The 19268-nt window shown below is 33.3% G+C and overlaps 1 protein-coding gene across 1 annotated transcript in view; it reads left to right on the plus strand.

Moving 5' to 3' along the window:
- LOC121386141 (peptidyl-glycine alpha-amidating monooxygenase B-like) overlaps positions 1–19268 on the plus strand; it is an 86706-nt gene that overhangs the window by 18278 nt on the left and 49160 nt on the right. The window contains exons 3-13 of the mRNA XM_041516943.1: positions 3053–3107; positions 7536–7626; positions 8276–8364; positions 8790–8867; positions 9700–9751; positions 10123–10190; positions 11031–11114; positions 14065–14138; positions 14746–14796; positions 16025–16077; positions 16757–16965. Coding sequence (XP_041372877.1) covers positions 3053–3107; positions 7536–7626; positions 8276–8364; positions 8790–8867; positions 9700–9751; positions 10123–10190; positions 11031–11114; positions 14065–14138; positions 14746–14796; positions 16025–16077; positions 16757–16965 — 904 coding nt within the window. The remainder of the gene's footprint in view (positions 1–3052; positions 3108–7535; positions 7627–8275; positions 8365–8789; positions 8868–9699; positions 9752–10122; positions 10191–11030; positions 11115–14064; positions 14139–14745; positions 14797–16024; positions 16078–16756; positions 16966–19268) is intronic.

The raw sequence follows: 19268 nt of genomic DNA on the forward strand, positions 1-19268 counted from the left end.
AAGATAGCTCAGTGGTAGAGCACTCATCTGATATTCGGTTGATCTAGGATCGATCCCAGTCGGTGGGGCCATTGAACTATTTCTCATTCCAGCCAGTGCACCGCAACTGGTATATCAAAGGTCATGGTATGTACTATCCTGTCTGTGGGATGGTGCATATAAAAGATCCTAAAATAATAGCATTATTTTCCTCTAAGACTATATATCCAGTAGCCAGTGATTAATAAATCAATGTGCTCTAACTTTAATAAATGATGTTTTTTAATTTACAACTCCTTTATAACATACATGGTTACTGTACAGGGGTTCTAGAATTTTTTAAAAATTCACTTGCCATAGGGCCAGTGGATTTGGAAATTCACTGGCCATGGTGAAAAATTCACTTGCCCATTTTTCATACTGAAATCATGTTTAGTCAATTTGTCAATTTACACAACAGAAGGCTCACTGGGCATGCTTTATGGTTTTAGAAAAATATGCAAATAATTTTCATCAGTTTAGAAAAAAGTTACTGTACCTTTTAAAATTTTAAACTAATTGTTTCCACTAAAATCACCTAAGTTATAAAAAATAATCCATGTTACTGAGACAACAATTAACAGCATTATTTATTTACTTATGAATGGGGACTCACCCCCACCCTCCCACCCCCTCAAAAAACAAAAAGAAAAAAGAAACAATTAAGAACCTTTATTAGCATAAAGTGTACATGTATTGCAGTTTAAGGCTTACCCCTCCCCCCCCCCCCACACACACACACACACACACAATATTAGTAATTTTTCAATTTGGGTACTTTGTTCCTAAGCTTTTAAAAAAACTTTTTTGCAATTTATGTCATATTTTATAAATTAAATTAATAATTTACACATTTAAAGTATTTGTAAATAGTGACATACAACCTTTAAAACTAATAAAAGACTGGTTACCATTTTGCATATTATTAGTATTAGAGTAACAAATCTTTGGATTCCAGTGTCAAAAACAAAATGGCGGCAAAACAATGAACTTTAGTTTTTCCAATGTTTACACTTTATAACTTTAATAAAGTTACATCAGTAGGTATATTGATGTCATGGATGGGTCAGAGATTACTGGTGGCCAACTATTTGTTAGTGAAATATTGCACGTGACAACAAATCGAAAGAAGTGACTTGTAGATGTTTCTTTTGTTTTTGTATGATCGTAGGACGTAGCGTTGTAGATTTCTTTCTTTTTTTTCTTTTTTTTCACATACCATCGGGATTGCACAAAGTAACTTTCACTGGCCGTATTCTAGAAGGCCTGACTGTATACACATGTATTGCAAGTCTCTGAACATGATTGTTTCGTTTGCGCATCTCTCATGCAAACCGGCGTCGGTGGCGTCATGGCAGGCCATCGGTCTACAGTCTGGTAGGTACTGGGTTCGGATCCCAGTCGAGGCATGGAATTTTAAATCCAGATACCGACTCCAAACCCTGAGTGAGTGCCCCACAAGGCTCAATGGGTAGGTGTAAACCACTTGCACCGACCAGTGATCCATAACTGGTTCAACAAAGGCCATGGTTTGTGCTATCCTGCCTGTGGGAAGCGCAAATAAAAGATCCCTTGCTGCCTGTCGTAAAAGAGTAGCCTATGTGACGACAGGGAGTTTCCTGTAAAAAAATCTGTGTGGTCCTTAACCATATGTCTGACGCCATATAACCGTAAATAAAATGTGTTGAGTGCGTCGTTAAATAAAACACTTCTTTCTTTCTTTCTTTCTCTCGTGCAAATCTATTTTTCTGCATAATCTTTCTTTCACACATTAAATGTATGACATTTATATGTACAGACGGGATTATGCAAAAGAAAAACCTCATTTTATTTTTGCATAACCCATGAATGAAGAAGGAAATGTTTTATTTAATGACGCACTCCTCACATTTTATTTACGGCTATATGGTGTCGGACATATGGTTAAGGACCACACAGATATTGAGAGAGGAAACCCGCTGTCGCCACTTCATGGGCTACTCTTTTCGATTCGCAGCAAAGGATCTTTTATATGCACCATCCCACAGACAGGATAGCACATACCACAGCCATTGATGTACCAGTCATGGTGCACTGGCTGGAGCGAGAAATAGCCCAATGGGCCCATTGACGGGGATCGATCCCAAACTGACCACGCATCAAGCGAGTGCTTTACCACTGGGCTACGTCTCGCCTTGCATAACCCATGAATGGGTTTGCAAATTTTCAAGAATTCAGTGATCAGTTTAGGACAGTTGTTAGTCCCCAACAGGTTCAACAGAAGGGGACTGTAGGTTTCATCTCATTCTTTCTGTCCATCTAAAACAATCTGTCTGTTTGTCCATCTGGCATTACAAAATGAAAGTCTGGAAATATGCAATTGTATTTGCCATAACAGTTTTACTGTTCCTGTAATATTTACTCAGACTTTATTACCGATGTACTGTTCATACAATATCTACTCAGGCTGCAAATTTAACATGATTTTGAGCTTCCTCAAATCTTAGATTTTGAATCAGAAACATAAAACTATGGGACTTAATCCCAAAATGTGTATACTGACATCCAAAAGAAACTATACTAACAAAAATTGATTCAATTTCCTTTATAATTTGGATGATGGAAATAAAATGGTGGTTAACATGTTTCTGCTTTTATGAAATGAAATTTTGTTCCCAACATATTTGGGTTTTTCTTTAGTAGTCTCTCAGAGTTTTTCTTTAGTAGTCTCTCAGAGTATTGGTATTGGGTTTTTTTGGACATCCGTATATATATTAAATCATGTTTACTATTCTTGCAGAATCCTAAAAACAAATCCCAAAATAAAATGCATGTTTCCTGAATGCTTAATCCTAGCAGTGTGTCTTAGTTTGGTTTTCAATAATAATAAAAAAAGTTTAATATTAAAATATTTTGGTTTTCAGTAATAATAAAAAAGTTTAATATTAAAATATTTTGCAGTAAACCTTTGCATAGTCCCATGATATGTGTATATGTATGTACATATAGTGTATGTTTATATTGAAGTGTTCTTTTTGTTTTGTTGTTGTAACAGGATGATGATTATCTCTGTTCGTCATACACTGCTCCAGCAGAAGAACACTACATCGGTGAGGTTTTTCTAGTTTCTCTGTAATTTTCTTTGCACAGTTTTATATTGTGATTTTTTTTTTTTTTTTTTTTTTATCAGCTTCAGCTTCATGTTCCTGTTTTTCATTATCAATATCACACAGTCACCTGTTTCATGCTGCCTTTATTGTTTTTATTGTTTTTATTTTTTTTTTTTTTTTGTGAGTTTTTTTCTGTGAGTTTTTATCAGCTGAATCATGCTCTTGCTTTCCATTATCAATATGACATTTTCAGTCAGCTTTTTCATGATTTGCAGTGATGACATTAAAAAAAAGAAAGTGCAGGTCAAATGAAATGATATCCACCTATTACTCTGTGCTATAGATGTTACGTGACAAAGTCAGGTTGACATTTAAGCCTTAAGAAGGACGACTAGCTAACATTATTAATTAGCCAGTCGGGAGGTCATAAAAAAAAGAGGACACTGATGGGATATAGCCTAGTGGTAAAGCACTTGCTTAATGGGCGATTGATTTAGGATCGATCCCGTCAGTGGGCTATTTCTCGTAACCAGTGCATCGTGCATAACTGGTATATCAAAAGCCATAATGCATGTATGTGCTATATATATACTGTCTGTCAGATATGAAAGTTCCCTTGCTACTAATGGAAAAGAGTTGTGGGTTTCCCTTCTGAGGCTAAATTTAAAATCAACAAAATTACTTTTTTTTAAAGTACACACTGTATGTTCATAAAACAGTTAACAAGGATTTAAAACTGATAAACAAAATTTATAATAACTGGGTTAGACAGTTGTATTTATTAGGATAATACAGTATAATCTTGTTGAGTCGAACTCAGAAGGGTTGAATACACCGCAACGCTTGAACCAAAAACGAAGTCCAGTGTTACACTTACATGATGTTGACCGAATGGTCGGGTCAAACTACCTGATGGGTCGAACACTTTATCAGGCACCAACATGGTTCGACCCAACGGGATTCAACTGTACTTTATATTTTAAACTTTTTATCATTTTTATTAGTAGATTACCCTATGGTATGAATGATTATTTACATTTTAATGGTTACAAACTCAGTCTAGTCCCTTTAATGAGCTGACAATGTGATTCGATGCACCTGTTTAGGGTGTTGCATTCGTGGATTGTTTTTAAGGTCACCTAACTGTTAACTTCATATTTTATGTCCTTTATCAGTTTATGTCAGATAAGCTAACTCATGTTTACTGTTTTTATCTCAACTAGAGTAATTATTGGTATAAACTTCACTGAAATTGTACAATGTCTGTGACATTTTTTCTTCTTTCATTTTTCTTTTTTTTCTTTGTTTTGTTGTTGTGCAGATCATTTTTCTTGTTTTGGGTGTGGGAAATACTGTACAATGCCATGTAGTCTGTGAAATACACAGTATTGCGAAAGCTGTGAATGAATAATCATGGGAAGATTTTATTTACGCAATAATATGCTGACTTTGCTACAAGTAAAAGAAAAAAAAAAAATGAATACATTATTTTATTGCATTATTACCATGTCATTCAGGAAACAGAAACCCCCCACAAAACATTGGATTGATCGTATGTTATCGCCTTGTGATAACTGGTCAGCTGTATTCGTAGGTCATATTCAGATCAGAGCAAGAAAAAAATTGATAAATGTCAGGCTTGTTGTTGTTGAGGTGTTTTTTTGGGGGGGGTGAGGCAGGCTGATTTTTACCAAAATTAAACCAAAATGCCCAAATCTGGTCAACAACATTTATTCATGTAAGCATTTACCTACTATGAAACAGCTATAAAGACTTGCAAACGAATCACTACACATTTTTTCATAAATTATAACTAATATTGTGAGTAGATTGATAAAAATATATGGTGAAAAGGTTTCAGGTCAGCTCATTTTACACGAACTCAAAGATTTGCTCTGTCAAATGCCCCACAACGTTGTACCCCACCCATCACTCACCCCAACCCCCAGTCTTGTATGCTTATCAGGGCTAGCTGTAGCACTCGCCAAATTTGCCAATTAACACATGCGTCGATTTTTATTCTCGTGCTTCAACTTCTTTTTTTTTTTAATTTCCCGTGGTAAGTCATCGATTTTTGTTGGATATTAAAGACAGCTAATGGTCCATGCCAACATATAGACCTTGATTTAATAAATAATAATATCATACAATTTTTTGCAGGTATCACCTGTTATCATTAAATCACTTATGAAAGCTTCTTTCTCCATATATATCATATTTCTTGTATGCATATAGATCGATGCTGCAAAAATTATTAAAATATCTAATACAGTAAAAAATGGGGAATTTTTTTTTAATCTAGTTTTAAAAGATATATCTGGTTTAGAGATGTTTCATTCCGGTTTTCAGAATGTGGTTTAAAGGGGTTTCTATGTCTTAATACACGTTTTTTAATATATTACGGTGCTATACATGTGTAAGAATCAGCCTGGAACTAATAAAAACAATTAGTGGTGCCTGTCAAGATAACCTATGTCAGTCAATTTGAGCCTGTCAAAAATAAAACTGTGCCTGTCAACCAAATGTTGAAATAGTTGTCCTTTATAGTTTGTTTAAAGTTTGTTTTGTTTAACGACACCACTAGAGCACATTGGTTTATTAATCATCAGCTATTGGATGTCAAACATATGGTCATTTTTGACACAGTCATAGAGAGGAAACCCGCTACATTTTTCCATTAGTAGCAAGAGATCTTTTATATGCACCATCCCACAGACAGGATAGCACATACCACGTCCTTTGATATACCAGTCATGGTGTACTGGCTGTGACGAGAAATAGCCCAATGGGCCCACCGATGGGGATCAATCCCAGACCAACCACTCATCATGCGAGCATGTTATCACTGGGTTACATCCCGCCCCCTTTATTAATCATGTATGTTATATATTATTCCCATAGAACATGATGTAGTGAAACCCATCTATAGCCCTTCCCACAGAGAATGCCTTTTTTCATACTCTAATTTACTACAAGATATTTATTTCTGAGCCAACTGTTTTCTAAATTGCATGCAAATACATGTATAGTTGTTGTGGGGTTTTTTTTTTTTCCAAAACCCATTTACATTTTATCTTACATCAATCAAACTCAAATCATTTTTAAAAAAAACACATTATTGTAGGAGGATGGGACAGACTATAAACAATAGAGCTGCAACGAATAAACCAAGTGGCAAATCCATAGATTTGAAAGCCATTTAGGTCATTTCTTTGGCCATGTACTGTCCGCTTTGCGCACAGTTCACAAAGCTTTCAGCTGATTTCATCAAGTGTCATTGTCATGCCTGTTCGATTCATATCATGAATATGGGGTCTCAAATACGAATAAATATTCACGAATACCAATAATTACAGTGAATCCACCAATACTGTACTACTGACTTTCTAAATGAAGCAAGACACCAGTGAAGAAAAGTTAAAAATAGCACTTAAATAGTAGGATGTGTTTGGAATGTCAGACATTGAAAATTAAAAAATTAAATGTCAGTTATAAAAACAAAATTATAATAAAAAGAAAATTAACAAGACGAAAAACAAAACAGACTGCTTAAAATACTTCTGTGTGTACATACAGCTTGCAAACTGTAGTCTTTCTAAAGTTATATAATTAATAATGATGATAATAATAATAATATTAAAGTTATTTAAAAAGTATATTCGGTTCTTTGGGTACCAAATAACAAATACATATTGTGGATATAGCCTGTATACAGTGAATCGTTGCAGCTCTAATAAATATGTTAAAAAAACAAAACAAAAAACAAAACAAAACAAGAATCTTATTTGGATGGGTATTCAGCTTACTTGGGTTTGGATTGAGGTAAAACTTTGTGTTTTATTTTGTTCAATATTAAATATAGAAAAAGTAATAAAATCAGCAAATAACTACAATCAATTATGGTACTTGGATTGAGGGTGAGGCGTTTTGTTCATAATCAAACAAGTTGATGTTTCATCAGACTTTCTGACCTGCTGCAATTTTATTTGGAAATGAAATACAGTTGATATCTTTCCACAAAGCTAAGTTGAAAAATTCATTTGGTTAAATATATGTTTGAAAAATTACAACGATGAGACAACAAATTCCAATCACATTTGAAACGAAAATAACTTTATAATAACAAAGGTGATGATTAATCGGTTATGACTGAGAAATACAAATCGTTTCCCCTGATTACAGTTTATATCAATGGCTGTCTTTCACCAACAACTAACCATTAACCAAGTGCTGTCCTAGTCAGACAGTCCAGATAGATGAGGTGTGTGCCATCCATTTTAAAATGTTACAGCAAATTAAATATTTTATTATTATTAAAATTACAATTTACTTATATTTTTTCTATAACCAGTACATTATATATATGTGTATATATATATATATATATATATATATATATATATATATATATATGATTTTGCTTTCTAGTTAAGTTTGAGGCAATGGCGGACGTGATGACAGCACATCATATTTTATTGTTTGGATGTGAGGGAGCACCCTACAGTGATAAGAATGTTTGGTAAGTGTAACAGTATTAAAGTATGTGTTAAAATCTTCACTTTCAAAGTGTATTGGCACTTACAGTCCTAGTCAGTGAAAACAAAACTTGGAACCAAAAGTTTAGACTTGTATATCGACTGGTCTTTTGAAATTCAGGTCCTTTAACTTGTTAGGTGGAACCAACCATTTATGACTAACATTATTTTTTTCTTTGCAAATACACACGTTAGGATTGGTATGTGCAATATAATTTTTCTGACGTTTTATTTTCATAATGCCTCAAAATATTGAGCTAAAATTTTGTGTATAGCCTTATCATGTACAGATACAGATCAAGTTTCATTTTCATGGTGATTTACCCATTTTTTGACAGATATTCATATCTCCTAATTAAAAGGGCCCTTTTAATTAGGAGATATGAATATTTGTTGGGCCAGGTAGGGAACATGTATTGCTTTAGTAGTACTTTTAGAATGCTTGTTTTTATAAATTAGATGAAACCTGAATGTTACAATTAATAAACTATTCCTTTATTCAGCAAATAAATGTATGGTAGGCTAAACATTTAAAATGTGGAATTCTTGTATTTAGTAAATGGTTTCTCTACTATAGACATTATGTGTTATATGCTGTATATTATTTATATATATAAATTAAATATATTTCAGGAATTGTCCTGGTATTTGCGGTCCTGGACTGCAACAGAAAATACTGTTTGCCTGGGCTAAAAATGCACCACCTACAAAACTACCTAAAGGTAAAATCAGAATTTGTTCTTTTGAATTGTTAATATTTTAAAAACAATATAATGTACTATAATTATTATCTCAGTTATTTATTTACCATTTTTTTAAATTATGATTAATATTTAAACAAATTACTTTTTTTTAAATTACCCTTGACCTCTTTTTTTTCTTTCTTTCTTTCCTTTTTTTTTTTATATTTTAAAGATACCTACAACGTATATTTAAAAAATTAATTTCTTTTGTATATTTATTTGTATTATTTTATACATAATATAATTAAGATTTTATATGTGTTTTCAAAATTATAATGCTTGATTGGTATCTCATTTTAATTTTTTTTAATTAGAATGATACTATTTACATTTTTAAAATAATATTTATGAAAGTTACCGTAATAATGAATTAATGATTATCTCATTCATATTTTTTGTTGCAGATGTTGGTTTTAGACTTGGAGGCTCTAAAGGAATCCAAACATTGGTGTTACAAGTTCATTTTAAACATAAGTTTGAAGGTCTGTACTATAATACATGTATACACATTTGTTATTATTCTTACTGCACTCTATAAATACAACATTGAGTAGGCGATAGTGTTCCCATTGTGTTTAGCTATGGAACTGCATTACTAAACTAACATTTAACTTTGTATCATATATAACATACATGATATTCAAAATTTTGTTTATGGTAGTTATGACAGCCATAGCTCTATTTACGTAAGATTTTTAACCCGGGTGTTTTTGCCAAAAAATTGTCACAAGCTGTATACTAATGGGACTGGATGTTAGCAGGATGAGCAACCATGGAGTTGTAAAGTTAACCCATTTGTGTGTTCTTAAGGATTGTCTGTTATTCCTTTTACGTTCATTGGGGTATTAACAAACAAAAATCATTCGCAAATTGTGTGAATCGGCAAAGACGTTATCGCATAAGTTTGCAGATGATTTATTTTTGTAATACCCTGTTGAACGTAAAAGAAATAACAGACAATCCTTATAATTAAATTTGAAACATACTTACTAATAATAACATTCAAAGTTCGTCTTTTATTTTGAATTATTTTTGGGTTTAAACAATAATGCTCAGTAAAACAAATTATCAATATAAATTGACGTTTCCTGACGACATAATTTTTACATTCATCGGGAAGTGAACAATCTCCCGTTGCTATGGCTGGACCAATGGGATGACGTTATTGTAATGAATGTAACAGAAATTTAATTATAGTACGACAAACATAGCAATCATTTATAAGCACTCACTTTTATCTTATTTGAGTGCTTGCGAGCAATCAACACTGGAAGGTACATGTATTAAAAAGGAATTTACCTTTTTATTTTTCAGAAAATGCAGCAAAAGACAACTCAGGATTAAAATTATACATCACAAAACAGAAGTAAGTAACAGAGTTTTAAAACATGTAATAGTTATTTTAACATGGAATCAAATACTGTACATGGTTAACAAAATCTTATTTTTTATCAACTTTAAAAAAACACCCAGAATTGTTGTAACATGCCATCAGGATTTCTAGTATTTGGCTCCTTGAGATTTATTTTTATTATTTTTCATATTTTATCCTGATTAACTTCTAAATAACATACCAGCCAATGCAATTTTATATTCTGTTTGTCTGTATTCAGCTTATTTTCCATTTTTTAACCTCAGTTTTATCTGGTTTAAACTTTCAAAGCAAGAACCCTATTTAAATATGTACATGCATGCATTAGTTATTGTTTTTATTTCACTTTCAATTTTTCATTTCAGGCAAAAATATGTTGCTGGGATTTACCTACTCGCATCGTCCTCTCTTTACATTCCTCCAGACACGCCCAGTAAGTGTTCATTTAGTTAGTGAATTGTAATATGTTCATGTATGATATATCTGTAATACATCTGTACCTATCTCCTTGTGGTTTAGACAGACACAAATGTAATAATAATAAATTTTTAAAAAGGTCACCGAGTCTATAGTCCATTCCATCATTCTATTAAAATGTTTTTTGTAAATAATTTCAGTTTGGTTTGATGTAAGAAGAAAAGTAAAAGTGTTTTGGAAATAACAAAGAAATACAATTTGTGTGTGCAGTTTACAAAACAGACAGCTTGGAATTAAATAACTTGTAGTAAATTATTTATAAATGCAAAAAAATTGTTATAGGTAAATTACAGTTGTGGATCGGTGGGGGCAGGGGGTAGGAGTCTCGGACCATTTCTGTTAATCCATAAGCACAAAACTTTTTTAATGTACAAGTATTTTTGGACCCCCTCCTGCCCCTTTTAAAAAAATCCTGGATTTATGCTGGAAAGTGTTTTAATTTAATCTGTTTCTTTTTTGGGGCGGGACGTAGCCCAGTGGTAAAGTGCTCGCCTGATGCACGGTCGGTTTAGGATCAATCCCCATTGGTGGACCCATTGGGCTATTTCTCGTTCCAGCCAGTGCACCATGACCGGTATATATCAAAGGCCGTGGTATGTGCTATCCTGTCTGTGGGATGGTGCTTATAAAAGATCCCTTGCTACTAATACAAGAATGTTGCAGGTTTCCTCTTTAAGACTAAATGTCAGATTTACCAAATGTTTGACATCAAATAGCCAATGATCAATAAATCAGTGTGCTCTAATGATGTCGTTAAATAAAATAAACTTTAACTTTTTAACTGTTTCTTTTTCAGTGACACATGCTGATCTGAGCTGTCCATACACTCTTCAAACAAAGATGTATCCATTTGCTTACCGAACTCACGCCCATGGACTGGGTAAGATACAGACAGTATTACACCAGTGGGTGTGCTGTATGACATTTATTAAACTAGTTGATTTATTTACCAAGTGGGGATGATGGGAGAAACACAAAATTTAACAAATTGAATACAAGTTTAATACAGTAAACATGTGATTGTAGTAAAGGCTTAAAGTGTACTATTTGCAACTCTTAAAAGCAAATTGTGATATACCAGTTGTGCTGTAGGTGATGTTAAATACAGTTGGTTTTTTTTTAAAAGAGTATATTATAGACAGGTGCTATGTTTATGCTGAACCCAAAGCATTATTGACTAACAGGTACATGTATTTGGGGAATTTGGTGTGAAAATCTAAAGTAAAATTCAAGTTTTAGTTTTAGCTTGAAGCAAAATGTAATGAAATTAAGACGCTTTAAAGAATTTTGAGGTGGGAAGTTGCCCAGTGGTAAAGAGCTTGCCTTATATGCGATCATTTTAGAATCTTTCTCTTTTGTTTTTGTCTTTCATTAAAGATTTGTATTTATTTGATTTTTAAATTACCTTTTTGTTGATTTAATAATGAATTGTGTTCACCTTATTCAGGAGTTGAACATAACAACGGTACCGACAGTAGTTGCAGTATGGAATGCCATAGATGGCCTTTTCTTTCCCCCCACTGTATAAAAATTAATGCTGGGCAAACACATTTCAAAACTGCCCTGGCCCCCTAAATTTTGCGACAGTTATAATTTTATTATATACAGTGGGTTCCGTGTAACTGCATAGTCTCCGTGCAAATAGACTATTAGTCAATTACCCGATCTAGTCATTTACGCGAAAGGCTACCGCACATTACGGCAATCTCATAAAATAGCCCAATCATGTATGTATACACTGGCTACACATCTTCGTTCCGTTTAATACTAAACTGGTATCCATTGCATCGGAACGAAGTAGTGTAAACAGTGTACATTTGGCTGGGCTATTTTGCAAGATTACGCTCTGCTTAAACGTTACACTTTTTTCCTTTGCATATTGCACTATCTTCTGATGTGAACAAACGGTTACATAATCCATCCGACACCTCAAACATAATAATAATACCAAATATTCAGTTAGCGTAATGGCGATCTCGCGACTGGTAACAGATGGTATCATGCAGAATTCAGTGTAGGCCTTATAATGTTTGCTTATTTTAATAATCACGGTTATAAATTTTAACGGCATGCATTCAACATGTATGACAGCATTGTTTGGAAGATCTGTAACTTGTTATTTTTACTTCGTAAAATCTTTGAACCAAAGTAATAAAAACAGCCCGACAATGCGTGTCAATTTTAATACACATGCCAGTTCAGGGCCAAAAGACATGTAGGCTATCTCAAGGACTGAGTTCAGCCAGACCAAGCGAAAACAAAACGTTCGCTAGGCTGGTTTGTGCGCTTCACGTTAAATCAAATGGACATGACAAACACCAATCAAATAGTTCGCGAACGTTAGGAAGAACGTTCGTTGGCTGAACTGAAGACAGCTTTCGGCACAAATATACGTCACGCTTCAGTCAGCTGACACCTGCGTGTCAAGAGACATTGTTGCGGATAATTAAACAATACGATTACACAAAAGTAAATCTTGATGTATATTTGTAGAAAAACAAATAGTTGTTCGCATCAATGAATACCTAACTGCAGTTTTTGTTTATTCCTATTGTCTTTGTTAATTTTGTACCTATGGTTGAGAGCACACATGCAGATCGTGATCGCGGGAAATGAACATGCAGTATTTATAGGCTACAAAATGCAGTTAAATGTATACTGAATAAAAGTAGTTTACAATAATCATATTTGTGACATAATTTTTGCTATAAATTTGTAAGACTGTGAGGTGACATTTAATAAGTTAGCTGGATTTTAAAAAATTTAATTTTATTAATTTTTTTTTTTTTTTTTTTTTTAAATAAATGGAGTATACTGTGAAGTCGGCAAGCAGAAATCACAATCAGTTGATTGCTTATTAATACCCGTAGTCATTTTCAAAGAACCAACTATTTTTCTTTTGTCACTTTATTTTATTTAAAGTATACTTGTAATACAAAATTACCAGCCCAGCTCTTTGATCGTCGACAGCTCAGTCGCTAAATAAACCTCTTCTCTAGTAATCTTTTAATGATTTTAGCAACCAGCTGTAAACATTAATTGATCTCGCATTCACAGCTTCTCACAACAAACTTCAAGAGAATTATTTTATTTGCCGATAATCCTTTTCTTATGTATCTATTAGCTAAAATAAACAACAATAAAAACAGTTATCCCACACAAGATAACTTGTGAATGGACTAAACAATTAACCAGCATATACCACTCAAGTTTTATCGACTACTACAGTCTGTAATACAGATTTACGATATCCGGCGGTGTCACATGACACAACAAAGATGGACGACTTCGCAGGTGTATAATAGATTAGCAGTTGTTGATTACAGCGCTTAAATAATTTATTTTAAACTACAACTTGTTTTGACATGAAATAAAGGCATGCTTAATTTATTTTGTTCAATTATACACATTTTAAATTGCTTTTCTGCTATTTTGGTTTGCAATTACACGGATTTTGATCCAAGAATCTATTCAATTAAACGGCATGTCTTGCATTCAAACTGTTGGAAATGGTTTGGTCTTTCAACAAATATTGCAATTAGGCGATATATTCAATTATCCGGCATGCGATTAGGTGGAACCCACTGTATTAATTTTCATCCCCCTCCAAACTTCCCCCAAAGTTTCCTTGGCATTCCGCTTATTCCCCCCACCTAAATGAATTTTCTGGATCCGCCACTGCATCTATTCAATGTATATTCCCTGAATTTTCAGGGCATTTAGTTGGGTAGTGTGTGTGCACACCCTTTATCCACCTTGTGGATCCATGTTTAGATTGACATATCAAAGATCAAATTACATAATGGGTTGGACTGTATTTTGTAATTCAGGCACCGTTATAACTGGTTACCAATACAATGACACCTGGCATGAGATTGGAAAAGGAAACCCTCAATGGCCACAGGTGAGTTTGGCATAAATTATTGTGTTAATGTATACTCGACCAAATTACTTAAGGTCCATTAGATATTTTCAGCATTTTTCTTTATGGAACAAAATACTTTTGTTTTTGTTTTTACGATGATTACAATTTACTCAACATTTAGAAAGCATTTGTGATTAAAACTTGCTAACATTTTAAAAGGTTTACTGGCCTTTAATACTTTTTGTTGTATATATACAGCTGGTAACACCTGATTTTATAAAGTAATGTGAAACAAGTGTAAACAGAAGTACAGTGATAAATTCTAGAGGTTCTAAAATCTTATATATCAATGTGCCATGTTCGGTGTAATAGGCAGCCACATATTTTAACGAGATGTTATTTATGTCCTAAGTATTCTTTCAGTTCTATTTTTAGCAATGATGACCCCTGTTAATTTTGTACATCATCTTGCCTCTTTAAATTAACCATGATCTTAGCCCTTAAATTTATATAAATATTTTCCTATGGTCAAACCTGTTGCAGTGGCTACTTTTATTAAGCAGCCACCTGCCTTATAAGGCCAAATTTGTATTCTACCAAACTGTATTTGTCCTCACTGTGTATATTTACAACTGTTTAATTTCAGGCATTTTATCCCGTGAAAGATATCATTGAAGTTCAGTTTAACGACATTCTGGTGAGTAGGCGAATAGTTTGACCTAAAAATAACTTCATCAGAGGCCCTTTCATTCTGATTCTGCATTTCATAGCAATATAATTTTTCAGGGCCAAGTTACTGTAACATAGGCATAACTCAGGGGTTGGGAGGGCGGTCAAATATCGAATTTAATGTCATATTAAAGGGACATACCCTAGTTTTTAAACACTATAGGCATATTTTTCACTATTAGAGCCATTTATATTTTATTGTTACGGTTATCCATTTCCGTACAACCAGAGTTTTTTCTGGTCATCCTGGTGTTTCTAATTCCACAAAATGCATTTATTATATTTTTAAAAACACAAATGTGTCTGAGAAGTAACAGTTATGGAGTCGAGTTTTAGTCTATTTTCACCGTTTCAATTCACAAACTCTTGTTTTGCCCTCTTGTAACGTTATCCAAATGTGTTACAGGTTTGTAACTTAACCAAACTTGTGACCATTTTTACAGATTGAAACTAGGGTGTGCGCCTTTAAAAACAGTTTTTAGTAACATGGAAAATACTGTTCAAGTAAAAAAATATCTCTATATATCTATATCTATCTATCTACCTATCTATATCTATATATATATCTATATATCTATCTATCAAAATATATATATATATATATATATATATATATATTCAAAAATACCATATTTAGATAGGCTTTTAACTGGGGTGTGGGCAATGCATACCCAGGCCCTTCCAGACACTTATGTTATTCTAAATCATGTAGTAACATACCTCAGACAGCATTAAGCAGCCCACTGACTTAGGGAGCTACTTGTTATACTCTTAGGTGGTGACTTAACACAGCTTTAAAACAGCATGCTTTTTCAATGTAATTAATAGATATGGCAGCATTGTGGTTTTTAGCATTGCCCAGAAGTGTTCTTGTCCTGACGTTTTGACAAGCTGCTAAAGATTTCGAGATTTCGATTGCATTGTAGTTTTCTTCGTCTGAATTAACTGTATCTATCAAGTCAGACAGAAACTATTGATAATCAGTATTTTCATCATTTATCTGAACAAACTCCACCTGGTAAGTTTAACAGAAACTATTGATAATCAGTATTTTCATCATTTATCTGAACAAACTCCACCTGGTATGTTTAACAGAAACTGTTGATAATCAGTATTTTCATCATTTATCCAGCTGGTAAGTTTAACAGAAACTATTAATAAAGAGTAGTTTCATCTTCTTCTTTTTTAAATTACAGGTTGCCAGATGTTCATATAATTCCACAGGAAAATTAACTGCAACACGTGCAGGGTGAGTGTTTGACAACATTTTAATATAGGTTGTAGTATTTGACAATAAAGTTAATCTGATGCCAATAGTAGAGTAAGGGTAGTAGGTGGTCATTATCGTGAATTAAATTCATTTTGTTATTATTGGTACCAAATTGTTTTTGCAAGATTATCTGAATTTCAAGGTCTACATTAAAATGATGAAGATGGAAAAAATTAGAAGTGCAGTTTGTTTCATACGAAGACTTCATTTCCAAAATGCTCTATTTTCAAAATGTTGGCATTAGCAGAGAAGGTATACTGAATTTAGTACAATTCAGCAAAATGACAATGGAGCTTCTGCAAATTTTTCTAAAAATGGCCTAAATGGATTTATTACCCACCTGGTGAACATCTGAGTGTGTCATACAAAATTGGTACACACCTGGTGGTACGTATCAGTAGCAAAATTACGTCATTCCGGTAAGTGACGTCATCTTCACTGGTCTTGGCTGTGTGCAGTTACAAGTCTTGTTGAGTAATGTTGGAAGTAATTATATGTATGTATGTATGTAAGTATGTAAGTATGTATGTATGTGTGTGTATATATATATATATATATATATATATATATATACTGCTTTTTGGAAATGAACTCTTCATATAGAGACTGTTATGTTTTACACCCCTCAGAAACAAAAAATCTGTATTGTTACTTTCAGAATGACGGGTGGGGACGAGATGTGTAACTTCTACATCATGTTCTACACGGACTCAAGTGAGAGCAACCCGTATGGGACATGCGTCTTTAACTCCAGTCCACAGCTCGTGGCACAGATCCCTGCCGATTCCGACGTTCCGCTGCCACCAAACCCACTGCTGGACGAGGAAGCCAAGGGACATCACAATCATGGCATGCCTCAAAACAACGGTATGGGAGAAAAATGGTTGGGTTTTGCACAGCACACACTGTCCATTTCCAAATTAGTCATTAGCTAACGTTTATACAAATTTGGTAAAACATTTAGCTTTTTAGAAAAAAGGTTTTGTTTTGCAGGCACACCCTGTCCAAATTAACCATTTGTTAACATTATACAGCGTGGCTAAAACATTTAGTATTTAGCTTTAAAAAAAGGTTTTGTTTTTCAGGGCTCGCCCTGTCCGTTGCCAAATTAGCCCTTTGCTAACTTTTATACAAAGTGGCTACAACAATTAGTATTTGGCTAATAAAATTTTCTTTTAAAGTAGCTATTTTAAAAATAATTTTCAAGGAAATACTCTACATAATTATGTGAAAACGAAATTCTTTTTATTGTGAGCACTGGTCAGGGTTTTTGCCAGAGGATAAAATGGGTATTGTGCCATACTCATATTTGTTTGCAGATTATTATTTTTAAGTTGACCTTTTGACAAAATTAATGACCCTTATCATTACTGTATGATTTTCTTAACCCTAACCCTAACCCTAAACCTAACCAATTTTCGTTTGGGGGGAGGTCCCCCATAGCCCCTATCGACTGTGGTTGCATTCAGCACACACATTGTAAATATTCAATTCCATAGTGCCATACCCAAAAATTTCTTTCTGACAGAAACCCTGGCTAATGTTAAATATTGTCAGATATTGTACACTGGATATATTAATTTTACTGTCATTGAGCAGTTTACTGACGGCAGTAATTCTGATTCCCGGGCTCCTTCAGCTGCAACTTGTCCCATTAAATATTATATATCATGTATCAGCAATTTGTAGACATGGTCCCAGAAATAGGATTACAAGTTTACCTACTAATGTACCTTAAAGGGACAGACCCTAGTTTCAACCCGTGGAAATTAACACTAAGTTTAGTTAATCTACAAACCTGTAACACATTTGGATAAAGTTACAATTGAGTGAAACATGAGTCTGTGACTTTGAAATGGTGAAATACCCTCTAAAAATAGACTAAAACTCGAATCCATAGCTGTTACTTTTCAGATGCATATGCGTTTTAAAAAATATGATAAATGCATTTGGTGATATCAAAAACATCAGGATGACCAAAAACACTTTGAATGTGCGGAAATGGATAATCTAAACAATAAACTCTAAGTAAAGTATGATTTTAGTTATCAAAAACGGCTCTAATAGTAAAACATATGCCTTAGTGTTTAAACATTATGGTATGTCCCTTTAAGCATGGAAAAGATGTTTATGCACCAATTTAAAAGTAAGATTTGAACTGGAAGAAAGAATAGCTCTAAAAATAGGTCTGTTTAACTCTTTGCTTTCTTCGGAATTGCTGGGTCCATTGAATAACCCATACAAGTTTATAACATTTATGTCATGAGAAAATAATGAATAAAGATTCATGTATCAATGAAATATATTTTTCTTTATTTTTAGTGTAATATATAGAGGCTATTTCATAGGGGTTTTCGAATACGATTTTTATGTCAATGAGTGAAAACCATATTTTTATGAATTTCGAAACAGTGAGTGAAAATATGGTTTTCACACATGACAAGTTGACATAAAAATCATGTTAAAAAACCCACCATGAAATGGTCTACTTATTATATACTTCTTTCCTAGTTTTTGACAATATCATTCGCTTTTTTGGTTTATGTCTTTCGCTGATCCTATCGAAAAAATATATGGCCATGATATATGTTGTCCATTTGAACTTTAGTTGAAAATTTACTTGATCATGGTATTTTTAAAAGAAATACGAATAAAAATTATCTTTATTTAATTAATATGTACTTAATAATACTGCTGTGCAAACATACCTGATAAAATTATCCTCCCAAAAAACCCACAAATACAAAACAAATCGAACGGCAAGTGTACAAACTTATACTCAACAACAGGATATTTTTTCATCATGGGGCAGGATTTAGCTCAGTCGGTTGAGTGCTCGCTTGAGGTGCTTGCATCGCAGGATCGAACCACCTCGGTGGATCCATTCAGCTGATTAGGTTTTTTCTCATTCTAACCAGTGCACCACAGCTGGACAAAGGCTGTGGTATGTAGATGACTATGAGTCAGAATTACCAAATGTTTGACATCCAGTAGCCGATGATTAATTAATCAATGTGTTCCAGTGGTGTCGTGAAACAAAACAAACTTCTTGTGTCATCATTATTTAGCTTTGTATTTAGTTTTAAATATTTTATCGTAATTGCACTTCATATCCATTTTTTGTAGGTACAATTGTTTAAATGACTTCTTTTTTTTTCTCTCTTTTTTTT

Source organism: Gigantopelta aegis, chromosome 2 (assembly GCF_016097555.1).
Source record: "Gigantopelta aegis isolate Gae_Host chromosome 2, Gae_host_genome, whole genome shotgun sequence".
Classification (NCBI taxonomy): Eukaryota; Metazoa; Mollusca; class Gastropoda; order Neomphalida; family Peltospiridae; genus Gigantopelta; species Gigantopelta aegis.